The sequence below is a fragment of the Mauremys mutica genome, chromosome 17 (genome assembly GCF_020497125.1).
Source record: "Mauremys mutica isolate MM-2020 ecotype Southern chromosome 17, ASM2049712v1, whole genome shotgun sequence".
NCBI classification, from domain to species: domain Eukaryota; kingdom Metazoa; phylum Chordata; order Testudines; family Geoemydidae; genus Mauremys; species Mauremys mutica.
The window spans coordinates 9,727,248-9,753,673 of NC_059088.1; the positions used below are offsets into that span (position 1 = coordinate 9,727,248).

At 49.0% G+C, this 26,426-nt stretch overlaps 2 protein-coding genes across 2 annotated transcripts; one reads left to right on the forward strand and one right to left on the reverse strand.

Moving 5' to 3' along the window:
* Positions 1-5,328: 5,328 nt before the first annotated feature.
* On the reverse strand, positions 5,329-6,657 carry LOC123351425 (interferon-inducible GTPase 5-like). Its single transcript, XM_044990767.1, has one exon. It carries the CDS (start codon positions 6,615-6,617, stop codon positions 5,439-5,441), a length of 1,179 nt encoding a protein of 392 aa, XP_044846702.1. The 5' UTR covers positions 6,618-6,657; the 3' UTR covers positions 5,329-5,438.
* Positions 6,658-11,852: 5,195 nt separating this feature from the next.
* LOC123351895 (interferon-inducible GTPase 5-like) lies at positions 11,853-24,103 on the forward strand. The gene is made up of 3 exons (XM_044991579.1): positions 11,853-11,861; positions 17,035-17,112; positions 22,187-24,103. Exon 3 carries the CDS (start codon positions 22,191-22,193, stop codon positions 23,427-23,429), a length of 1,239 nt encoding a protein of 412 aa, XP_044847514.1. The 5' UTR covers positions 11,853-11,861; positions 17,035-17,112; positions 22,187-22,190; the 3' UTR covers positions 23,430-24,103.
* Positions 24,104-26,426: the final 2,323 nt, after the last annotated feature.

The following is a 26,426-nucleotide window of genomic DNA, read 5'->3' on the forward strand; positions in this document are numbered from 1 at the left end:
CTAGGCCCCGATCCAAAGCCCACTGAAGTCTACGGGATGCTTTCTGTAAAGTGCCAACTCTTAGGTGCTTGCGGACTGGAGAGGGTTCTGGCGCCCTCTGGCAGCTGAGGGGTCTCGTGAATGGAGGCTTTTTTGGTGTAAATTTAAATCGCTTGTGCTAAGGAAAAGCTTTGAGGAGAGCTCTGCTGGGCGAAGAGCTTCGATTGCATCCACTCTCTCCCACTGCTTTCTCTCAGTTCTGGGCATTTCATTGATTTATTTAGCTCATTTTTGGCAGCTAGTGCTGATAAGTTTTGATAGGTGTGAATGTTATTAAACAGTCTCTCAGTGCTAGGGGCCACACCATGGCAGGTCGGACGTGCAATGTGCTCCTTCACCGGCATTTACCATTGGAAAATGTGAAAATACAAATTTACAGGTGGAGTCAGGCACACACTGGGGAAATACACTGGAGCACACACACCCTGTTAGCACCGGAAGCTGCCCCTCACTGCCTTTGTGCACCGTGCAATGCACGCTGGGAGCCCTGTAACTCAGAGGCAATGGAGCCTCTGTCTGCAATTCGTGATGCGGGAACATGCTGTGGTTGTTAACAAAGTTACCCATATCCCTGGCCATGCAGGTGAAATCGCCTCCCCGGGGGACTAGGAACAGGAGTGCCAGGCTCACCTGACTCTTGTGAAAGGCTGTAAGGACAGACTGGACCTTACTGACAATCTCTCGGTAGGAAGGCAGTTTGTCCAAACCCTCTGATTCAGCGTCTCAGGGCAATGCTACCTCCCTGTTCACTGCACGCGGTTTGCTTTGCGTTGGTGTATCACTGGGGGCTGGGATATTCAAAGGCTCGTAGGGGACGATTATATTGTAATTTGTATTTGTTTTACTATTAATCAGCCCTACATAAGTCATCCTCATAGGCTTAGGTATAAATTTGGTCATTCTTCCTCCAGATAAGCACATTTCCTGATGCCTTCCTGTTCACATTACACAAGAACCAGGGGTCACTCAATGAAATTAATAGACAGCAGCTTTGAAACAAACCTAAGGAAGTACTTCTTCACACAACACACTTTCAGCCTGTGCATCATGTTACCAGGGGATGTTGCAAAGGAAAACACTATCACTGGGTTCAAAAAAGAATGAGATAAGTTCCTATGGGTTAGGCCCCTCAATGGCTATTAGCCAAGATGGTCAGGGATGCAATCCTAAGCTCTTGGTGTGTCTAAGATTCTGACTTCCAGAAGCTGAGACTGGACACCGGGATGGATCACTCCAATTGCCTTGGTCTGGTCATTTCCTTTAAAGCATCTGGCCCTGGCCACTGTCGGAAGACAGGGTTGGATGGACCTTTGATCTGACCCAGTCTGGCTACTGTGATGTTCCTACGTCTGGCCCAGGGTGGTGTATCACTACAGCAGATAGTCGCCCTCTCTTTTAGAGACTGCGCAGCGCAAGGTAGATCTCATACACGTCACAGGCACAAGCCCACAATGCCGGCCTGTGGAGCCACACCCAGATAGGACCTATCTAGGACTTTGTAACTCACTGCTACTACTACTACCTCATGACGGTGAAACTGAGGTGTGGGCATTTCTATACTCCCTGTCCCTGCTCCAGCCCCTTTAAACTGGGTGAAAGAGCCCCAGAGTGGTATAAAGGGTTGCTAAAGGCCCCAGATCGGCTGGGGGAAGATTTCCCTGGCACAGGAACCCCAGAAGACAGCCGCTGTCCTTTGCAGGACCCATCACAAGTTCTGGTGTAGGGCCATGGTGGATGTGGGCTTAGGGGAGGAAGAGACGTGGCTAAAGTGTAAAACACTGTCAAGATGCCAGGCAGCTCTGCGGCCAACAGGCAGCGAGGTACCAAATGCCATAACTCTGACAAGCCCCCAGGACTTTTCTAATGTGTCCCCTGGGGCCACAGCGTGTCCTAGAATGGGGGAGGAGCAACGGTGGGTTAACACTACCGGTGCTCCGGGGCTGGGAGCTCTGTGCTGCACCAAGCAGGGGGCACTTGGTCTAGCATGAGGCCTGTTAAAGGAACTGGGCAGTTTTAGAAATGTGGAACTGGTGAATCCTGAATGGAATAAAAAGGCAAAAAACCCCAAACAAGCTGTTTGCCAATTCCAGCGTTCTTGCTGGGACTCTCACCCTCCAATTATTGACCTGAACTCTCAGCCTCGGCTTCACCTCAGCGAATTTATGGTCTAGGATTGTCTGGAGTTTTTAATAGCCCTCTCTAGCCTGTGACTCAGGGCAGGGTGGGGACATCCCCTTCATGCGTATTGGCTGAGGTTCACATGAGAGGATCCCCACGTGAAATTAGAGCTTTATCATCTTGATATTGGCCTTGGGCACTGTGCCTCATGCTGAGGGTCTGTGTTGTATTTCCATCCTTTCATCTCCCTTGTCACTCACCTCTGGGTCTTTTCCTGTTTCTCCACATCCTTTCTATACATTGGTGATCAAAACTGGACACCGTCCTCCAGCTGAGGCCTAGCCAGTGCCGAGTAGAGTGGAGCACTGCTATCAGCTCCTGTGACTTGCATGCTAGGCCTGTTAATACAACCTACAATTGAATTTCCTTTTTTTTGCAACAGCCCCCAGCAAGCACAGCCTTGGAGAGGGAAGGACTGGCTGCCTGGTAGTTAGAAAGGGATACCTTGGACAGAGCAGTGCTGGGAATGGCAGGAGGAGCTGCGGAGCTCCAGCCTGGTGAACTCCTAGGTCAAGGGCCTGAGACAGAAGGTATCATAGAATCATAGAATCTCAGGGTTGGAAGGGACCTCAGGAGGTATCTAGTCCAACCCCCTGCTCAGAGCAGGACCAACCCCAACTAAATCATCCCAGCCAGGGCTTTGTCAAGCCTGACCTTAAAAACCTCTAAGGAAGGAGATTCCACCACCTCCCTAGGGAACCCATTCCAGTGCTTCACCACCCTCGTAGTGAAAAAGTTTTTCCTAATGTCCAACCTAAACCTCCCCCTCTGCAACTTGAGACCATTACTCCTTGTTCTGTCATCTGCTACCACTGAGAACAGTCTAGATCCATCCTCTTTGGAACCCCCCTTCAGGTAGTTGAAAGCAGCTATCAAATCCCCCCTCATTCTTCTCTTCTGCAGACTAAACAATCCCAGTTCCCTCAGCCTCTCCTCATAAGTCATGTGCTCCAGCCCCCTAATCATTTTTGTTGCCCTCCGCTGGACTCTCTCCAATTTATCCACATCCTTCTTGTAGTGTGGGGCCCAAAACTGGACACAGTACTCCAAATGAGGCCTCACCAGTGCTGAGTAGAGGGGAATGATCACATCCCTCGATCTGCTGGAAATGCCCCTACTTATACAACCCAAAATGCCATTAGCCTTCTTGGCAACAAGGGCACACTGTTGACTCATATTCAGCTTTTTGTCCACCGTAACCCCTAGGTCCTTTTCTGCAGAACTGCTGCCCAGCCATTTGGTCCCTAGTCTGTAGCAGTGCAGGGGATTCTTCCATCCTAAGTGCAGGACGCTGCACTTGTCCTTGTTGAACCTCATCAGATTTCTTTTGGCCCAATCCTCTAATTTGTCTAGGTCCCTCTGTATCCTATCTCTACCCTCCAGCGTATCAACCACTCCACCCAGTTTAGTGTCATCTGCTAACTTGCTAAGGGTGCAGTCCACACCATCCTAGTACTAGTGCTGCAGAGGTACTAGTTCAGCAGGAATAGGCAGCAGGTCCAGCCCCCTTGCTGATGATGAGTGGCCACTTCAGACTGCAGTTTGCCCCTGAGGGACGGGGCTAGATACAGACTGGCAGCGGGTCACTGAGGTGAGGTGGGATTAGGGGATTGGGGTTCCCCAGGGAGGGGAGGACCCCTGAGTGTGGGGGCACTGCATGGGACAGGACCCAAGAGAAGGGGCACCGTGGGCCGGGAGGGACACAGGGCCTGCAGTGGTGTGGTGGAGCCCCAATCCTGCTCATTGTGTATTTAAACCCAAATGCGTGTGTTGGAGAAGCAGAGATATCTGGCCATAGGCTGGGTCTGTGTTTAAGTCTCTAACTCCCAGCTTTCCTGTAAAGGAGGCACTTTCAACACGGAGACATTAAGTTCAAATTCAATGCGAGTTTATTCAGTTATAAAGCTACGTCTGTAAGATTAATAATTCTGAAGCCCGAAGCAATTAACACAAGGATTTTACTGAGCCAGGCGAGATGTGGACATGCTCGGTATTGAATGTGGCACACAGAGACACATGTCACTTTAGGACCCATGTGTTATAGAGTCTGGTCGCTCATGTGAGTCAATCAAGCAGGAGACCATCTGATACAAACAGCAATAGAGTTTGTGATATAGTAAAGCCAAAGGGCCAGATTCAGAGACACGTGCAGCCCCCATTGGAAAAAGGTGTAAAATCAGCACCAAGAACTCAAATCGCAGCTCTGCAGAGAAACGGTCATTTCCGCTGAGATGTTTTCATCGTAAAGTCTCTGAAATGAGGTTTGGGTGCTGCTAAACCATCTCAGTTTACAACGACGTGATGATTAGAGGGTTAACTCTGTGCCCAGGCTGCAGAAATGTAGGGATATTTAGACCCAGTTATTCCAATCATCCAGGAGTTTCTTATAAAGTCCATTCCTGGTGGTCTCAGAGTGCAAAGATGACATGCTGGATACAAGGGTTGGCAGGAGGGCAGAGCCATGTTTGTAATTCAAAAATATATATTGTGTGGTTTTGTTTTGACCTTCACTCAACCAGATTCCATTTTAATTCGTTTTGCCTTAGTCCCTAAATGCCACAATGTGGAGCCCGCTGAGCCTGGCATTTAATGGCAAGAGAAACATGCCAATGAAGAGAAGCAGCAAGCATCGATTGCTGGCGGTGCTGGTCTCACGTAACAGGTTTGCGCCATGGAATCTGCTGCACTAGACACCTTGCACTGGTGAGAGATAAATGTAAAAGGTAAATACTTCCTTCACTATCCCTGGGAGGGATCAACCATTGGTTAGGGAACTTTCTCTCCGTTTCAGGTGGTTCTGTCACTTTACTAATATAACTTTGACCCAATGAAAAAAGAATTCCAGCCAGAACCCCAGAAGCTGGGATTGGGTGACAGGGGATGGATCACTTGGGGATGAATTTACCTGTTCTGTTCATTCCCTCTGGAGCACCTGGCATTGGCCACTGTTGGAAGACAGGATACAGGGCTAGATGGACCATTGATCTGAGCCAGTGTGGCCCTTCTTATGTTCAATCCCCAGGGGATCTGGTCTGGCCTCTCTTTCTGTCTCCCTCTCTTGTTCACTGCTTTTTTTGTTTGTTTGTTTGTTTGTTTATATTGGGGTTTTTTTAATCCACTCTCAGAGATTTTTGATACAGTTGAAAAGGATTTTAAGCCTTTACTCTGTGAGGTAGAGGTGGATCTTTTGTTGCTGTACTCTTGTACTCTTTACCTTTTGCTTAAGACAGAACTTTGGCCAGAACATTTTGGGCATCTTTGGAAGCATCATTCAGAAAGCGTTTCAGCATGTAGTACGTGGTTCCAAAGGAAACTCCTCCAGATAACAAAGGACCAATAATTGGTACAAAATCTAAAAGATCTTCAGCTATCATCACTGCAGCACATCCAGACCTGGCCAGTAGACTCACCACCCACTCTTTTGATATTGAGTCGGCCATTGGGACTGTTTTAATAACAGACTTCAGTTCTGCAACGGGCTTGCCAACCTGCTTAGCGAGTCTAGCAAGGGAATTATCATCCAAGCCAAAGGCAATGAGGTAAAGTTTCATGTTTACCGCCAAGATGGCTACATCACAAGCCAATGACAGACCTGGAACAGGAATGGCGGCAATAGCACCTGACACAAGGGCCAGTTTCCAAACATGTTTCTTCAGTTCAGCCTTTTTCTTTTCCAGGATTTTTGCTGAGATGTTGGGCAGGGACAGGATGAAAGCGTGTCTCTTGTGAGCATCCAGCTCATTCGCCAGCGTCTCCTGCAAGAGCGGGAAATCATACTTCTTCCAGTTCCAGCTACAGATCAGGAAAACCCGCGGGGAGGCCTCCCCTTCTTTCTTCAGGTTCTTGATGCAGTTCTCCCGGATTTCCTGCAGGATCTGATCCTCATCATAGGTGCTGGGCCGGCGGGTCTGAGCCGCATGCAAGTCGGAATCCACTTTGGAGCGCACGTAGTAAAACCTCTTTCTCATCTTGTGAATCTCCTGAGCAAGGTTGGTTTGGAGGAAAGTGAAACGCTCTGTGGCGATGATAATGAAGAAGTCATAGTGGCTGAAGTTTACCTGTTTGAGGTAAGTGTGTGGCTGAAACTTGGGAGTCCCGATTCCTGGCAGATCCCATATTGTTACATTGGGGAGTACAGGGTGAGAATAAGCCTCTGGATCCTTTGTTGATTCAACCACCTCAGTTTTAGCAGCACCTTCATCTTCATCTCTCAGGCCCCGGATGGCATTGACGAAGGATGATTTTCCAGAGCCGGACTCCCCAGTGACGGCGATGTCAAGTGATTGATTTTTTAATGACTCCAGCTCCTCCTGCAGTTTTGTTGCTGCTCCCAGGAGGCTTCCTGATTCAAAAGCAGCCTTCATCTCTTCCAATTCCTCTTGGGAGAGTTTTCCAGCCATGGCAGCTCCTGGCAATGGTGCAGTTCGTCTTACTGGAAAATCTTAGAAAAGGAATAGAAAGACTCTAACAAATTATTATAATCTGGCAAATTCAAAACAACCCCTTCACATGGGAGCCCGTGGATGAAAAACATTCACATTAAACTGAGATTGGCGAAATTATAAGTTTTAATTAAAGGTAGATCCATTTTGCTATGTATTCACTGCCTAAAAAAAGTATCTTAATGTAGAGTTAAGATTGCCCAGTTCTGCCTCATCGTGGAGACTGGCCAAACGTGTCCCTCTGAACCCTGGGAAATGCAGAGTTACGGTAATGCTCCCATCCCGCACACCTCCAGCCAACCCTAGCTCTCTGCTAAGAAAGATTTTTGGAAACTGTGATGGATCTCTAAGAAGGGACATAGCAGTGTGGTTACCGGCTCCAGCCCGGGGAAAAGGCTGCCCTGGGGAGCCAATCGCTAGGTTGATTGGGGAAGCAGCCTCAGCTGGGGCCATGCCCCAATCAGGCCACAGCTGGCCCTATAAAGGGACTGCTAGGCAGGAGCTAGGTGAGAGAGTCTCATTCTAGCTATAGAGGGAGGAGGGCCTGACTTCCGGGGAACTGAGCGAGGTTCCTGAGTGGAGCAGTGCTGCGGAATAGGGCAAGGGAGCTGAGGAGCTCCCACCTGGAAAAGCCCCAGGCTGTGGCTTTGCCAAAGGCCGAGCAGTTGCTAGGGTTGCAAAGGAGCAGCTCAAAGATAGGCAAAGGCATCAGGTTTAAGCCCCCCTTGCCAGTGATGAATGGCTTGTACACTGCAGTGAGTGGGGGCTAGATGGAGACTGGGCAGTAGCCATAGACTGAGGCGAGGCGGAGATAGAGGGTTGGGAGTCCCATGGGTGGGGAGTCCCAGATCTGTGGAGGTACTGCCAGGGGGAAGCACCCAAGGGAAAGGGGCACCAGTGTCTGGGAGCGACATGGACACCGACAGCTCCAAAGGGCCGAGTGGATTGGGCCCAATCTCTTTTTGCCTAGACCCAAAACCAGATGCTCAACATAATGCTGAATCAGAGGGGGATGCATATTCTATAGCCCTGTACTATCTCAAGTTGAGGGAGAAATTCGGTATTAAGCCTGTGTGAGTTCATAACCATAAAAATAAGGTAATAATTGGAGATATACCAATCTCCTAGAACTGGAAGGGACCTTGAAAGGTCAATTGAGTCCAGCCCCCTGCGTTCACTAGCAGGACCAATTTTTGCCCCAGATCCCTAAGTGGCCTCCTCAAGGATTGAACTCACAACCCTGGGTTTAGCAGGCCAATGCTCAAACCACTGAGCTATCCCTCCTCCCCATAAAACTGTGATGCATGCAATTGTGTGAGTGGCTGTGCGAAGAATTGCCTGAAAGAGAAACAAAATGAGGATTGTCCTGGGTTCACCATAGATGCTCCCAGTCAGAGTCATCACGACTGTGTGTACTGGTCTTTAGATGATGTGAACTGTAAAATTAAAGAAATTAGCGGTAGTTTGTGTCTGGAGAGTGTGTTAAATATCATCATCATGCTGGTATATGCGCTGCAGTGGCGCTGTTTAATCCAGGAACATTCATCTCTAGGGGCAGAATTCGTGGACAAAGTGACAGAGACTGAGGACCCAAATAGCGTTTTAGATGAAATCATCAAACCGACAGATAAATGTTTAATGCGACATGTTGAACGTCTTCGTTCAGCAAATGACAAAATCTTGCCAAGAAAACTGTTAGAGCGTGTTTTGGGAACAAAACAGGGCATGTTGTAAAATAAAATGCGAGTTGAAAATAACTGTGTAAAGCGTGTTTTTATGAAGTTCAAGGGCTGTGTGGTTTGTCAAAGGGAAGTAGGTTGCTCCCGTAGTATATCTGCAGTTAGGTTACAGTTTGTCAACAACAAGAAGAGGTACATGAGCGGCCTGTTCCTCTAACAAAGGCCCCCTCACCCCACCCAGCCCTGGCGCTTGTGCACGAGGGATATAGGCTGTTGGGGCATCTGGACCATTGCAAAGCAGCCCCAGAACCCCTCTTAAATCAAACCATCTTCTGCTTCGGCTGGACCTTTTCATTCCCCCCCCCCCTCGGCCCTCTGCATTTGGACTTAATCATGACCCCTCTGATTTCAACAGTGTCTCAGGTCTCTCGTCTGCCGGTTCATGTGCTCTAATGCTGTACAGCATCTAGGGTTACACTTTGCATGAAAGTGTCTTATAAAAACAAAACCAAAAAAATATATTCTCTAGGGGCTGTTAGGCCTGAATAAAGATGTAGCACAAAAACCAGTTATGTCAATCTGACTGAAGTCAGCATGTTTCATAAAGCCCTGGGAAAAAGTGAGATAAGAAAGGGAGGTGCAATCCTCAAGTTACCAGCTGCGTTAACTCCTGTCTTCCAGTGTCTGGTGCTTGGCAACTATGCTGATAAAAAAGTTGCTGGGGCATCACAACTTGCTTACATTATAAAGAAAGACAGATGTGCTTTGTTATTAGGGTTTGTTACTAACCAAAGGGGGGTGGGATATGGGTTGTGTGAAGTGAATAATTTATGACGTAATAAAACTGTCTATATAAGCTAATACTAAGCTGTAAAGGGGGGGCTGGTTCTCTTCGGATACGAGCAGTTCTTTACTGACACGTGCACTTGTCAATAAAGAGCTTTTGTTTTGGACCTTGCTGGTGTTGTCTGTCTCTCTGCGGTCAGACAACGAACTTTGCTGTTGGGGTTCGAGTCCCCGACAGGGCTTAGACAAGATCAACACAATTGTAGTTGTCGCTTTGCAGGCCCTGCTTCAAAATATCTTTAAGTTTGTTTTTGTTCATATTTCATAATACCTCATAACGTGGGAAAGTGCTTCTGAGTGACAAACGCTCGCCCGTGTTAATGCACAACAACTAACGCGGAACGGCTGCCTACAAAACTGTTTCACTAAAAGAGTGATCAACATTCCCCCTAAAACTCAGGGCAGCTTTCTTACCCCCAGGCCTTGAGCTCTGTGGCTTTTAAAAAAAATTGTTTGTCCTCGCTTTAGATTTTAAAAAAACATTTAAAAAGAAGAAAGTGGGGTGAGGGGTGAGTAGGAAGATGTGAGGTGGGGGGGGCAGACTCCTTATCTCTGGCAATAAACAGCTAACTTCTTCTAAATAAGCTATTTTTCGTGTGCTTTTTGCATAAATCCAAACTGTTAAAAGCAATCTTGTTTGGGTTTTTTGTTTTTTTTTTGCTAATTTTGGTTTTTTTATTAAAACACGTCTGTAAACTCCCCTCAATTGCCAGTTTTCATATTCTTACCCAGTTGGTGTTTTGGTACTTTAAAAATGCTATTTTTAAAAGGACAGGCTAGTATCTTAAGCCTTTTTAGTTCACTAAACTTCTACAAAATATCCCTCAGAATGGCCTGGTTTTGTTACAGCTCAGGCAATACTGATTTTTCATGTTAAACTTTAAAAAAAAGCAACAAACATAATGCTTCAAATAGGCCTCACTGCATACAGAATAGCCTTTAAAAAGGTCATGTTATATTACAGCTCAGTCAATGCTGTATTTTCATGTTAAATATTACAAAACCTTTATTTTCATGTTAAATGTTTTTAAAAAACCCTTTATATAATGAAACACTGCATGTTTAGCAAGTGTTAAAAGTCTGGGGGGAAAGTCAAGGGGTGGGGTGCTCTTCAGCTAGGCTATCTCTGAGCTGCATGCAGTCACAAAGCCGTGGGGTTTTTGTCTTTTACAATCAGTAAAGGGAATAAAATACTTGTTAGAACTTTCACAAAGTATCTTTCACTGCAATCTCACCATTTGTTAAACTTTAACAGGGTTTAAAAAGTTAGGAAAGAAGCAAACGGAAGGGGTGACCCCTGGAGCCTTGCTAAGGCAGACTATAGTGTGTGTGTCACTGGCTAGCCTAATTAGTCCTATCTGTTTTTAACATGTAGAGAAAGCCACAGCTCCAGCCTCTGATGTATTATTTTAATACAAATCTATAGACCCAAAACAAACACAGGAGCTTGTACCTGTGTCTCAGCACATGGGTTGCAAACATTTAAAAGCAGACATTCTGATAATGCAACAGAAAAAAATCATACTTAAATCTAAAAGTCCTAAGAAAATGAAAGCATGGATTTGTTAAAAAGTGGGGAGGAAAACTTCGCTCTGATCCACTGGATTACAGAATAAAAGGAATATAAACTAGCTGTTACTAAGGGTATGTCTCCACTACAAAATTACGTTGATTTAATATAAGATGATTTTTTAGAAATTAATTTGATACAGTTGATTGTGTGTGTCCCCACTTAAGACCATTAAGTCAGCTGTGTGCGTCCACAGTACCAAGGCTAGTGTCGGCTTTCCCACAGTTCCCGCAGTCTCCATCCCCCATTGGAATTCTGGGTTGAGCTCCCAATGTCAGATGAGTCAAAAACATTGTTGTGCGTGGTTCTGGGTCAGGCCTCCCCTCCCTCCATGAAAGCAAGGGCAAAACATCATTTTTCGCCTTTTTTCCGTGCAGACGCCATACCACGGCAAGCATGGAGCCTGCTCAGCTCACCGTCACCGTACGTCTCCTGGGTGCTGCTGGCAGATGCGGTACTGCAGTGCTGCACAGCAGCAGCTCCTTGCGTTTGCAAGTTAGCAAAGATGGTTAGCAATCATACTGTACCGTCTGCTGGTGTCTCCTGGCTGCTCCTGGCCAGCGCTGTGTCTTCATATAGGCTTGTCTTTTCAAGTGATTATAAAGAGCTTTATTCCTTTACAAAACTTACTATAACTTGCTTTTGTTAAAAAAGTGTGGAAAGAAGTAGCCTTCTTATCTCTGATCCACTGACTCACGTCCTGCTTTTGCTAACAGTGGCTTTGCTGCAGCTTCAAATTGTCCTCACTCAAAAATGACCAATGTTAGTCTAAAACATAGGGGGATAACTTTTAAAAACGGTTTGTTAATAAGGGCTTATGATTTTAACCTTTATTAAAGCACCTATGCAGAAGTGTTACATGGTGGGGGCAAATGCTTGGTGGGGGGGTCTGTTGTTTTTAGATAAGAATAAGGCAGTTAAAGGGGGGGTTATGAGGGGAGGGGAGGGAGATGGCTCTTGTTTAAAAATCTTGGGCCTATAGGAAAATGTATTCTATGATGCAGCTGTGGAACAGCATCTGATTGGTCTGATCCAAAGGTGGAGATAAATAAACTGAGGGGTTGTGAGTGTTGGAAGCTTCCTCGTTCCCCAGGAACAGCCACAGGGGTAAGATCTCTCTCTCTCTCTGATTCAGCCGTGACCTTTTCTTGCCTTGTTCTCACTTCTAACCTACCTTTATATGTTTCTCTTTTATTTCACTCTTTTAAAATGTTCTTTTCTTAACCTACCCTTATATTTAATATTCTAAATGCTTCTTTATTAACCAACCTCTATATTTTTACAATGTGCTCACTAAACAGTCTCTGCTTTACAAAATTTTCTTTTTTGGCATTTGTTCTTTTTTAACCTCCCCTTATATTTAATACATCTTTTAAATTTATCTCAGTTTTTTTATTCGTTAATAACATGCCAAACGAGGCCTTTAAAATCATCTCCTCTTACTAAATGTAACCCAAAATCCTTCTTTTCTTCAGTAGTTTCCCTCTATTCTTCCAAACTAACCCTTTAAAAACAAAACTCTTTATTTTTCCTTAAGTTCTTTCAATCTGTTTTCAACCTTTTTCTCTAACCAATTGACCAAATGTATCAGAGCACCAGCAGGCGACATTCCCTTTATTCAAACATAAAAAATAGTCAATTTTTTTTTCAAAATGGCCAATGGTGCCAAACCTCGACATCGGCTGAAATGGGAATGGAGAGCAGGACATAAGTCCTAAAGGGAGCATGGAAACTTGTCCAAAAAGACAGGGTGACGAATACTATCTAGGTATATACTACTCCCCTGCTTTGCGTTGGTGTTGGACTAGATGACCTCCTGAGGTCCCTTCCAACCCTGCGATTCTATGATTCTATGATTCTATGAATGACTTTGCAAGGTACAGGCAATGGAGAATATTTCATCACTCAAACAGCCCTGGCTGATTTGCAGGGAGCTTCATCAAAGTCTCAGGAAACGATCTGCCTCCTGTGCTCCTGGAAACCGAAAGCAACAGGCTGAGCTGCCCCTTTCTCAGAAATGGGAGGAAGCCGGGAAGCGGGGCTGGCTCTGAGCCACCAACCTGCAAACAACATTCCTACAGCCCTTAACTCTGTGTAAGGGGACTGTTATCCCCTTACTAACACTCAGTGGGGGGGTTTGGTTGCTAGCTCCCAGTACCACAAGGGGAGGGGTCGAGGGGAAATCAGGACCCTGAGACTGACAGTCCCCACGGGCGACAGGGAGAGGCCAACGCTCCAGGTCAGAGTGAATGACAGGACGGGCAGGCTAATGAGGGAGGCCAGGGGGGTCCCATCCCTCATGTGAGCTGGAATTGCCTGGGTCAGACAGAGTTGGGTTGAGCTAAGGGGAGAGCAGGGGCCCAAGCTGAGCTGGGGAGCAGAGCCGGGCCAGATCCAGAGGGGGCAGAAAAACAGCCCAGGAAGCAGGTCAGAGTTGGAAGCAGAGCCAGAGACACGGCCCAGGGAGAGCAGATCCTGTGCTGGGAGCAGAGCTGCAGCCACAGAGCCAGAGACACGGCCCAGGGGAGCAGATCCTGTGCTGGGAGCAGAGCTGCAGCCACAGAGCCAGAGGCACAGCCCAGGGAGAGCAGATCCTGTGCTGGGAGCAGAGCTGCAGCCACAGAGCCAGAGACACAGCCTAGGGGAGCAGATCCTGGGCTGGGAGCAGAGCTGCAGCCACAGAGCCAGGTGCGGTGAGCAACCGGGGCCAGCCCAGGGGTGACCCTGGGCAAACGGCCCAGCGCAGAAAGACACCCCCCGCCAAGGGTCCTTGCAGGCCAGGCTGGGAGGGGGATCTTAACCCAACGGGGGGCTGACGCTGGGAAGAAGGGTCCCACCACCCAAAGCCCAGAGGTGTGTGCCCATCCCCATTGCAAGTGTCCCACCCGCAGCGTCTCTGCAGCACAGCCAGGGCCTGAGAAGGAGGCCTGGACCTACAAGGAACAGCCTGTGAACTGCCCTGACATTCCAGAGACACTGTTTGTGATGGTCCCTGCCACAGAGCGGGGTGATGTGTTTCCTTTAACCTTCCCCATGTTTCCTTATTCCTTTTTTAAATTAATTGTTGATTAAATAACATTCACCAGCCGGTCACACACGGGGAAAATAACAGAAACTGGACAGGGTTCATCTAGGATCCGTTCCCAGAATGGGAGGGGTGAATCCTGTTCCAGTCCAGGAGTCAAGAAACCTCTCGCTGCTCAGCCCTGACCCGCGCCTCACCAAAACAGGAAACTACTTAATCAGTAGAGAACAGTCCCTTCTCCTTGTTTCGCCCCCTGAAGCAAATTCCAATGTTAGTCTAAAACATAGGGGGATAACTTTTAAAAACCGTTTGTTAATAAGGGCTTATGATTTTAACCTTTATTAAAGCACCTATGCAGAAGTGTTACATGGTGGGGGCAAATGCTTGGGGGGGGTCTGTTGTTTTTAGATAAGAATAAGGCAGTTAAAGGGAGGGGTCATGAGGGGAGGGGAGGGAGATGGCTCTTGTTTAAAAATCTTGGGCCTATAGGAAAATGTATTCTATGATGCAGCTGTGGAACAGCATCTGATTGGTCTGATCCAAAGGTGGAGATAAATAACCTGAGGGGTTGTGAGTGTTGGAAGCTTCCTCGTTCCCCAGGAACAGCCACAGGGGTAAGATCTCTCTCTCGCTCTGATTCAGCCGTGACCTTTTCTTGCCTTGTTCTCACTTCTAACCTACCTTTATATGTTTCTCTTTTATTTCACTCTTTTAAAATGTTCTTTTCTTAACCTACCCTTATATTTAATATTCTAAATGCTTCTTTATTAACCAACCTCTATATTTTTACAATGTGCTCACTAAACAGTCTCTGCTTTACAAAATTTTCTTTTTTGGCATTTGTTCTTTTTTAACCTCCCCTTATATTTAATGCATCTTTTAAATTTATCTCAGTTTTTTTATTCTTTAATAACATGCCAAACGAGGCCTTTAAAATCATCTCCTCTTACTAAATGTAACCCAAAATCCTTCTTTTCTTCAGTAGTTTCCCTCTATTCTTCCAAACTAACCCTTTAAAAACAAAACTCTTTATTTTTCCTTAAGTTCTCTCAATCTGTTTTCAACCTTTTTCTCTAACCAATTGACCAAATGTATCAGAGCACCAGCAGGCGACATTCCCTCTATTCAAACATAAAAAATAGTCAATTTTTTTTTCAAAATGGCCAATGGTGGCAAACCTCGACACCGGCTGAAATGGGAATGGAGAGCAGGACATAAGTCCTAAACGGAGCATGGAAACTTGTCCAAAAAGACAGGGTGACGAATAATATCTAGGTATATACTACTCCCCTGCTTTGTGTTGGTGTGAATGAGTTTGCAAGGTACAGGGAATGGAGAATATTTCATCACTCAAACAGCCCTGGCTGATTTGCAGGGAGCTTCATCAAAGTCTCAGGAAACGATCTGCCTCCTGTGCTCCTGGAAACCGAAAGCAACAGGCTGAGCTGCCCCTTTCTCAGAAATGGGAGGAATCCAGGAAGCGGGGCTGGCTCTGAGCCACCAACATGCAAACAAAATTCGTACAGCCCTTAACTCTTGTGTAAGGGGACTGTTATCCCCTTACTAACACTCAGTCGGGGTGTTTTGGTTGCTAGCTCCCAGTACCACAAGGGGAGGGGTCGAGGGGAAATCAGGACCCTGAGACTGACAGTCCCCACGGGAGACAGGGAGAGGCCAACGCTCCAGGTCAGCTTGAATGACAGGACGGGCAGGCTAATGAGGGAGGCCAGGGGGGTCCCATCCCTCATGTGAGCTGGAATTGCCTGGGTCAGACAGAGTCAGGCTGAGCTAAGGAGAGAGCAAGGGCCCAAGCTGAGCTGGGGAGCAGAGCTGGGCCAGATCCAGAGGGGGCAGAAAAACAGCCCAGGAAGCAGGTCAGAGTTGGAAGCAGAGCCAGAGACACGGCCCAGGGAGAGCAGCTCCTGTGCTGGGAGCAGAGCTGCAGCCACAGAGCCAGAGCCAGCCCAGGGAGAGCAGCTCCTGTGCTGGGAGCAGAGCTGCAGCCACAGAGCCAGAGGCACAGCCCAGGGGAGCAGATCCTGTGCTGGGAGCAGAGCTGCAGCCACAGAGCCAGAGTCACGGCCCAGGGGAGCATATCCTGTGCTGGGAGCAGAGCTGCAGCCACAGATCCAGAGGCACAGCCCAGGGGAGCAGATCCTGTGCTGGGAGCAGAGCTGCAGCCACAGAGCCAGAGGCACAGCCCAGGGAGAGCAGATCCTGTGCTGGGAGCAGAGCTGCAGCCACAGAGCCAGAGGCACAGCCCAGGGAGAGCAGCTCCTGTGCTGGGAGCAGAGCTGCAGCCACAGAGCCAGAGGCACGGCCCAGGGGTAGCAGATCCTGTGCTGGGAGCAGAGCTGCAGCCAGAGAGCCAGAGGCACGGGCCAGGGAGAGCAGCTCCTGTGCTGGGAGCAGAGCTGCAGCCACAGAGCCAGAGGCACGGCCCAGGGGAGCAGATCCTGTGCTGGGAGCAGAGCTGCAGCCACAGAGCCAGAGGCACGGCCCAGGGAGAGCAGATCCTGTGCTGGGAGCAGAGCTGCAGCCACAGAGCCAGAGGCACGGGCCAGGGAGAGCAGATCCTGTGCTGGGAGCAGAGCTGCAGCCACAGAGCCAGGTGCGGTGAGCAACCGGGGCCAGCCAAGGGGGGACCCTGGGCAAAGGGCCCAGCGCAGAAAGACACCCCCCGCCAAGGGCCCTTGCAGGCCAGGCTGGGAGGGGGATCTTAACCCGACGGAGGGCTGATGCTGGGAAGAAGGGTCCCACCACCCAAAGCCCGGAGGTGTGTGGTCACCACCATTGCAAGTGTCCCATCCACAGTGACTCTGCAGCACAGCCAGGGCCTGAGAAGGAGGCCTGGGACCTACAAGGAACAGACTGTGAACTGCCCTGACGTTCCAGAGACACTGTTTGTGATGGTCCCTGCCACAGAGCGGGGTGACGTGTTTCCTTTAACCTTCCCCATGTTTCCTTATTCCTTTTTAAAATTAATTGTTGATTAAATAACATTCACCAGCCGGTCACACACGGGGAAAATAACAGAAACTGGACAGGGTTCATCTAGGCTCCGTTCCCAGAATGGGAGGGGTGAATCCTGTTCCAGTCCAGGAGTCAAGAATCCTCTCGCTGCTCAGCCCTGACCCACGCCTCACCAAAACAGGAAACTACTTAATCAGCAGGGAACGGTCCCTTCTCCTTGTTTCGCCCCCTGAAGCAAATTCCTGGGGATTTTCCCCCTAACGGATGATTTTGTTCCTGCAGCAAAGAGCGGTTCCCTGACCCCACCCACCAGGGGCTCCAGGACCAGGAAGGACAGTGCATCAGCACACGCTGCGTAAGGTACGTCCCCAGATCGGCTGCCCCACGACGCTGCCACAGGACAGGGGAACTTGCTGTTGGGGGTTGGCCACATTTGACCCACTAACCCCTTCCTTTAGCTTTAGGCACAGGCAGCTTTGGGGACCAGCCACCCCCACACATGGGGGCAGTGGGGGAGGGGAGACGGCCCATTGTCTGATTATATGGGGAGGCTTTTCTGGGGAGCCCTTGTGTTGAATTGTCTGAGCGACCCAACGCACGGGCGTGGCCAGCAGAGGGATATAACTGAGGGAAAGGGGGGTTTCCTTACTCTCGCTGACTTCATTTTACATTTTTTCACCTGGGACAAGGTGACAAAGGAAGAAAATGATGCTAAATGCCAGGGGGCCGATGGTGGGAAGAGGGGTCCTGTCCCCTAGCTCCTGAGGGCGTGTGACGCCGCCAGAGGAGGGTCGAACCACAGTGACACTGCAGCTCGCGCAGGGCATGGGAGACAGGCCTGGGACATGTGAGGAGCAGATGGTGAACTGATTTCATGTGCCAGAGACAGCGGGTTGTGGTGTCCCCGTGCCCAAAGGGGGGGTGTTACTTGTTCCTTTAACCCTTTCCATTTCGTCCATATTTTGCTTACAGCTGGTGTTCAATAAGTTGTATTTGAGTTGAACGTAACGCAGGGATCAAGGGGTCAGGGAGGTGTCCAGTGTGCAGGGAGCACCCCAAGGTGGGGACACCCGAGCTCCTGGCCTATTTAACCATGGCAAGACTGGGGGTTCAGCCCCCCCCCTCCGCCCAGGGATCCCAGGCCTAGCCTTGTTGGGGTTTCGAGGACTCTACTGTACAGGAGGGAGGAAGGGGAGCCCTTGAGGGCAGGCCACCCTCCGGGTGAAGGGGGCGAGCACTCAGATCCTGTCACTGTCCTATTCCACCAGGGCAGTGCAGAAGCCAGGAAAGTTCCCCACAATAGCAGGGCCACCCCCACTTATGAGAGACACAGTGGGTGAGCCTATATCTTGGATTGGATCAACCTGCATGGGGGAGGGAGACCAGCTTTCGAGCTGCTGTCAGATGGCTGCCGGCCAAACAGCTCCACGTGCCAGGCCCTCGCCTGTGCTTCCGTACAAAAGTTAAGGGCTGGAGGAATTTTGTTTGTAGTTCATAGATTCATAGATTCTAGGACTGGAAGGGACCTCGAGAGGTCATCGAGTCCAGTCCCCTGCCCTCATGGCAGGACCAAATACTGTCTAGACCATCCCAGATAGACATTTATCTAACCTGCTCTTAAATAGCTCCAGAGATGGAGATTCCACAATCTTCCTAGGCAATTTATTCCAGTGTTTAACCACCCTGACAGTTAGGAACTTTTTCCTAATGTCCAACCTAAACCTCCCTTGCTGCAGTTTAAGCCCATTGCTTCTTGTTCTATCCTTAGAGGCTAAGGTGAACAAGTTTTCTCCCTCCTCCTGATGACATCCTTTTAGATACCTGAAAACTGCCATCATGTCCCCTCTCAGTCTTCTCTTTTCCAAACTAAACAAAGCCAATTCGTTCAGCCTCCTTCGTAGGTCATGTTCTCAAGACCTTTAATCATTCTTGTTCCTCTTCTCTGGACCCTCTCCAATTTCTCCACATCTTTCTTGAAATGCGGTGCCCAGAACTGGACACAATACTCCAGCTGAGGCCTAACCAGTGCAGAGTAGAGTGGAAAAATGACTTCTCGTGTCTTGCTCACAACACACCTGTTAATGCAGCCCAGAATCACATTTGCTTTTTCTGCAACAGCATCACACTGTTGACTCCTATTTAGCTTGTGGTCCACTATAACCCCTAGATCCCTTTCTGCCATACTCCTTCCTAGACAGTCTCTTCCCATTCTGTATGTGTGAAACTGATTGTTCCTTCCTAAGTGGAGCACTTTGCATTTGTCTTTGTTAAACTTCATCCTGTTTACCTCAGACCATTTCTCCAATTTGTCCAGATCATTTTGAATTATGACCCTGTTCTCCAAAGCAGTTGCATTCCCTCCCAGTTTGGTATCATCTGCAAACTTAATAAGCGTCCTTTCTATGCCAATATCCAAGTCGTTGATGAAGCTATTGAACAGAGCCGGCCCCACTTCCCAGATTCCTCCCGTTTCTGGGAGAGGGGCAGCTCAGCCTGTTGCTTTCAGTTCCCAGGAGCACAGGATCCAGACCAGCTCCTGAGACTGTCACAAAGCTCCTTGTAAATTAGATGAGGCTGTTTGAGCGATGAAAGATTCTCCATTGCCTGCATGTGGCAAACTCATCACACCAGTGCAAAGCGGGTGTGCAGCTCGATTGATCCAGAATAGCAGCTCTAGACCCATTTTGCAGTGGTGTAAATGATGACCCAACATGGTGGAGAATCAGCCCAGTGCCTGATCTCAGCATATCTCCCAAGGGGGGAGACAGATGGAAGGGGAACAATTTCACAAGTTTCTATTTGTGCACCAGGCAGGGGCATGGGTGGCAAGTTTGTAAAAATTTTGGTGGTGCCCAGAACTCCGCCCCTACCTGTCTAAGGCTCTCGGAGGGGGCTCGGCGGGGGAGGTCTGGGGTGCAGATCCTGGGCTGGGGATTATGGTGCAGGGTGCAGGCTTTGGGATGGAGTTTGGGTGCTGGGTGCAGGCTCTGGGCTGGGGCAGGGGGTGGCTGTGCAGGAGGGGGTGAAGGGTGCAGGCTTTGGGACGGAGTTTGGGGCTAGGAAGGGGTGTGTGGGAAGGGGGAGGGAGTTTGGGGATAGGAGGGAGTGCAGGGTGAGGGCTGTGGGGCTGAGGATGAGGGGTTCATGATGCAGGAGGGGGCTCAGGGCTAGGGAAGAGGGTTGGGCTGTGGGGTGAGGGCTGTGGGGCTGGTGATGAAGGGTTCATGTTGCAGGAGGGGGCTCAGGGCTGGGGCTGAGGATTAGGGTGCGGGGGGATGAGGGCTCTGGCTGGGGATGAGGATTAGGGTGCGGGGGGATGAGGGCTCTGGCTGGGGCTGAGGATTAGGGTGCGGGGGGATGAGGGCTCTGGCTGGGGCTGAGGATTAGGGTGCGGGGGGATGAGGGCTCCGGCTGAGGCTGAGGATTAGGGTGCGGGGGGGATGAGGGCTCTGGCTGGGGCAGAGGATTAGGGTGCGGGGGGATGAGGGCTCTGGCTGGGGCAGAGGATTAGGGTGCAGGGGGATGAGGGCTCTGGCTGAGGCTGAGGATCAGGGTGCGGGGGGATGAGGGCTCTGGCTGGGGCATAGGTTTAGGGTGCGGGGGGATGAGGGCTCTGGCTGAGGCTGAGGATCAGGGTGCGGGGGGATGAGGGCTCTGGCTGAGGCTGAGGATCAGGGTGCGGGGGGATGAGGGCTCTGGCTGGGGCTGAGGATTAGGGTGCGGGGGGATGAGGGCTCTGGCTGGGGCTGAGGATCAGGGTGCGGGGGGATGAGGGCTCTGGCTGGGGATGAGGATTAGGGTGCGGGGGGATGAGGGCTCCGGCTGGGGCTGAGGGTTTGGGGCGTTGGGGAGGCTCAGGGGAAGGGCAGCCTGCCTTGCCATGAGTGGGGGGCAGGCACTAGGACCCTGTGGCAGCAGACAGCAGTTCTCCCGGGAGCCCTCCGGCAGCACAGAGCAGGCAGGGGAGAGACCCGCACTGCTTTCTCTCAGGCAGGGATGGGGCGCGGTGGGGCGGGGGACACGCAGGGGCTGAGACCTGCTCCAGGCAGGGTCGCGGCGGCGGGGGGAGGTCCGCGGGGGGCGGGGCCCGATCCAGGCAGGGCCAGGGGAGAGACCCAGCTCCAGATATTGCTGGAGTTGGTAAAAAGTGGAACGGCCATAGCCCCATGGCGCCCCCCTTCCGGTGCACGGGCTGTGACCCAGAGACAGGAACAGAACCCAGGGGACCGAACTCCCCGCCCTCCCTGCTGTAACCCACCAGACCCTACACCATTCCCAGGCCTCGGAAAAGAATGTAGAGCCCTGATTGAACCCAGAATACCACCCCCGAAAGGAGAGTCTCATTTCTATTTGCATTGTTTCCCAGCAGCAGGAGTGAGAATGAGAGGGGTTTTTGTCAGCTGGGGCTGCTGGTGTTATTAATCCGACCGGACCGGAGAGCTCTCTCCCGTCAGCTCAGAGCGTCTGCATCAGCACAACTGCACCTCCGTCAGCGCGGTAGTGTAGCCACAGCTATAAAGTGCTGATTGCCAGAAGCTGGGGCTGCTCGACAGGGGATGGGTCACGTGCTGATTCCCTGTTCTGTTCATTCCCTCTTGGGCACCTGGCGCCGGCCACTGTGGAAGACAGGAGACTGGGGTAGAAGGACATTTGTTCTGACCCAGTCGGGCCGTTCTTATGTTAATTGAGAATTCAGCTGACCTCGACACAGGATTCAGCTTATGGGGAAAAGAGAGAGGCCAGAAGTCTCTCCCATGCTATTCCCCAAGTCTAGACCCACAGAACCAAGGAAATTAAGTTGAGACTCGAAATCACAGGGTCAGACCAGGTTCAGTTTCTTGGGCAGTGGAGAGATCTCCTGTTATTTCAGAAACTTAAAAGTGCCGCATTTCCCCCCCAGGGATTGTCCCTGCAGACGAGCTCTCCCTGACAACGTGCTGGTGCCCTCAGGTCAGCTCTGACTGCGAGGGGATTCTGTCCCACCCTTGTTCTGTGCAGCACAACGCCCCCCCAGCACCATGCTGGGACATCAGGATCAGCACTGACTCGGTGGGGAGATGACACCCGATTGAGCCCCTCCCCCTGCTCCCTGCCGCACAGCACTGGGCTGGGCACTGGGGTCAGCACTGAGGGGCACACGGCCTCTCCTGCCACCCAGAACACGCCCTGCGGCAGAGCCCCTCTAATGTCACACTGGGGCGCTGCGAGTCAGGGTATGTGGAAATGAACCCTTCCCTGCTGGCCACTCTGAGATGTCATCCATAGATTATTTGACTTCTTGCAATTTGTAACCAAAGATCCTTTTCTTACAACTCGGTGGGTTTACGTGCCCACTAATAGGAGATATCGCTATCTGGTTACTGTGTGCAGGTTAATAAATTGTCTCTGGGCACAAAGTACTGATCATGGCTGGAATTGGTGTTTCTTTCCCCAGGAAAATGGCAGGTACAAGAAGTTTCTGGGCAGATTTATTTTTAGACTGGGGCAGTAACCTTAGTGGTCTGTCCCATGAGGAATGTGAAGAATTCCAGGCTGCTGTCTGTGCAGGAAACCTCGCGGAAGCCATCACGGTGGTGAAGAAATCTGACGCGTTGTTAAAAAATACCAAGCTAGACGTTGCCATCACCGGAGAACAGGGCTCTGGCAGGTCATCTTTCATCAACGCCATCCGAAGCCTAGCTGACGATGACGAAGGTGCAGCTGAGACCGAGGTGACAGAATCAGCAAAGGAGCCAACTCCTTATCCGCATCCCAAGCACCCAAATGTCATGATGTGGGACCTGCCTGGGATCGGGACGCCAAATTATCCAGCAAACGCATATGTGGAGAAGGTGGATTTTGCTCGCTATGATTTCTTCATCATTATCACAGCAGGGCGGTTCCGAGAGTCGGATGCCAACCTGGCCCAGGAGATACAGAGGATGGGGAAGAAGTTTTACTTTGTCCGCTCCAAGGTGGACGTGGACTTGTGCAGTGAAAGAAAAGGAAAAATGAAGGTCAAGGAGGAGACAGTCCTGCAGACAATCAGAAACGATTGCATCAGGAACCTGCAAAAAGCAGGCATCCTTTCCCCACAGGTTTTTCTGGTGTCGAGATGGGACTTTGAGGAGCACGATGCTCCCCGACTTCAGGAGACCTTTTCAAATGAACTCGACACTCACAGGAGACATGCCATCTTTCATGTCCTGCTCAGCACCTCTGAACAACCCTTAAACTGGAAGAAAGAGGCCGTGGAGCAGCAGATCTGGAAACAAGCCTTTAACTCAGGCGCTATTGCCACCATTCCTCTCCCATTTCTCTCTGTTTGGTGGGATGTTGGCGTCTTGGTGGATAACGTGACCAAGTTCTGTGAGAGCTTTGGCCTGGACGACTATTCCCTCAGAGCCCTTGAAAAGCCCATGGGCAAGTCTGGTGAGCTGAAGACTGTGATACAATTCCCGCTGGCCAAAGATAGATCAAGAGATGAGGCTTTCAAGCTTCTGAAAGAGGCTACAGGGCAGGTTATGATGATAGCGAAGTATTTCATCAGCATGATCCCAGGGATTGGTACTGTGATAGCAGCAGTGACGTCTTACAGAGTCACGGGCAGATTGCTGCGTACGTTTGTGGCTCAAGTTGCAGAAGATGCTCAAAGAGTCCTGAAAAGGGCTTTGGAGGGAGCTGAGAAAAGAGATTAACAACAGCCACAAAAGCGGAACGTACCTGATATCTCATGGCAGCTGGAGATCAGAGCCAGCCGAGGGGGAGTGCAAATACAGTGCAAAAAAGAAAGTGTCAGAAAAGATCTCCAGACTTTGGTGTATTTTAAAAACAAATATTCTTTTCTAAAGTAGGGAAATGGGTAAAATTGAGGTAAAGGTCTCTGATCCCACAATTTCTGTTAAACGCCCCAAAGGGAAAATTGAGGGAGACTCTCAGAACAAATACCGTGTAACGAAACTTTGCTCTATGTTATTTAGTAATAATACCTGACACGGGTTTTAAGACATACTCCAGTTTTCATTATTTAAGCTGCTGGGGCCATACCCTCATATGGCGGGAAGTTAGTGTAACTTTCATAGAGTCATAGATTCCAAGCGCAAAAGGGACCATTGTGATGACCAAGTCTGATCTCCTGCACAACACAGGCCAGAGAACTCCTCTATGATAATTCCTAGAGCAGATCTCTTAGAGAAACCGCCAGTCTTGATTTAAAAATTTCCAGGGCTGGAGAATCCGCCACAACCCTTGATTACTTATTCCAATGGTTAATCACCCTCACTGTTAGGATATAGAAATTCAGCCTGTCTGCAAAGGCCTATACTTTAAGAATTTAGGTGTATTCTTATCACTTAGCTAGTTATAGAGGTATAAAAGAAAGAATTAAAAATTACTGTCTGTGTAATGGCCTTCACTCTGACAGTCTGAGGCCTGGTTCTTTAGCCGCCATAAACTGGGAAATGTCTGGTCACGTCCTCACATTCCAAACTAGTCATATTAAAATAAGGCCATTTGGGGCTGTTAGGAAGGTGATTCGATCTATCACCTCCAGAGAAAGGGAGGAGCCTAGAAATTTAGTTTGATAGTTTTCTGTCTGGTAAGAACTCACTTATCAATAGACACAGCTGGAGAACCCTTCTGTCTGTATAGATGTAGTTGTGAAATCCTCACTTCTGTATTGTTTTGTATGTTTATTTGCATGGTCTCTGTCTGGTTCTGTAATTGTTTCTCTCTGCTGTATAATTAATTTTTCGGGGTGTAAACTAATTAGGGTGGTGGGATATAATTGGTTAGCTAATCATGTTACAATACATTAGAATTGGTTAGGTAAATTTTAGTAAAATGATTGGTTAAGGTCTAGCTGAGGATATTACTATATAAATTAGGGGCAAACAGAAAGTAAGTTGGGATTCAAAAATAAGGAAAAAAAACTTGGATTTAAGCTTGCTGGAAGTTCACCCCAATACACATCAAATTGTTTGCACCTTTGGACTTCAGGTATTGTTGCTCTCTGTTCATGTGAGAAGGACCAGGGAAGGGTAAGAGTGAAGGAATAAGCTCTCTAACACTCACCGTTAAAATATTTTGTCTATTTCCAGCTGGACTGAAGTCAAGATCTGGCCTTTTACTTTTTGCAGCGCACTGAGTCACTTTCTTTCTTAGGCTCTCACGCGCTAGCACAAGGCGATGATGTTTGGATGCCAGCAAAGCAGGGAAATCTTGAAATCCAAACCAGACTCTTTGCCCGGAATAACGTGCTTCTCCCAATCGCATGAATCCATTTCTGTAGGGATTAGGGTTTGAAATTTTTGTAAAATGAACCACATCTAAATTTCAGGCCTGAAGTGGCTGAAAATCCATCGATGTTTAAGGCCAGAAGGGACCATTAGGGTCACCGAGTCTAACCCCCTGCATCACAGTGTCCCTTTGTGGAAAGTTTAACCTTTCCTGTGAATACAGAGAACAGTGCAGAGCTCGCACTAAATTTGGCCCTGACTTACAAAGAAGTCTAAGGGATTTCCAGAGTGTAAGTGAGCACAAACAAGAATCTGGACCTAAGCCACTAGGCTGCCATTATAATAGTCCAGGAAAGCTATCAGAGCAGAGCCACCCCAGAGGCAGCTCCTGTGATTTGAGTTGTAGTTAGTGGCTTGTTTTCTCACGTTGAGTTTCGGTTTTTCTGGGTGTCCAGGAATCACTATCATAGCTCAGACTAACCTGGGGTGCGTAGATTGTAATCACATTGTGTTGGGCTCAGATGATGATTGGCCCATGTTACCACCATGACACTACTGACGTGCACTGTATTTCATAGTCCGTAACCAGTGTCTGTCCTGGGACGTTACACAGCGTTAGAACACGTGGTAACCAAACACTCAGGCCGATTCCCATTGACGTTAAGGGCATTTTACACTGATCTGGCAGTGGGAAGAGGCCAGAGCCTTAGAGTAAATGAGTATCAGGCCTGGAAGCATTTAGCAGGGTGTTAGCTAGATTTGGGTAACCAATATGATATTAGGGGTAATTGTGTCGAGTTAGCATGATATTAAAGACGTGTTGTGTGAACACATAGCCGTTTCCATCATGCTTACAAATAGCTCACATTGGCTAATGGTTTTTCTGGATCTCTTTGAAGTTGCCTGCCTAGAATTATCTGGACTATCTGGTGAGTCAGTGACTACAAAAGAGCTGAACTTGACAATTCTACTTGCTTGCACCTCAAAAGGTTTTGAAAATTGTGGCTGTCTGATTTTACAGCGATCGCTGCTTTTGCAAATGTGATATAAAATGGGTTGGAAATGCTACTTCCACCTTCTGCGTAATTAGCAGGGAAAATACCTGCTGTTTGTGTTACGACAATAAAGCTTCTCTATGGTTACGCCTCTCTACCTTGCATTTGGTGTGAATCTTCTTGCTGAATTGTTTTTCCAACCTTTATCCACCGTTTTGGTTATTCCACCCTTTTAAATTTTCGACATTGGTGAGGCCTCATCTGGAGTTCTGTGTCCAGTTTTGGGCCTCACACTACAAGAAGGATGTGGAAAAATCCAGCAGAGGGCAACAAAAATGAGTAGGGGGCTGTAGCACAAGACTTATGAGGAGAGGCTGAGGGAACTGGGATTATTTAGTCTGCAGAAGAGAAGAGTGAGGGGGGATTTGATAGCTGCTTTCAACTACCTGAAAGGGGGTTCCAA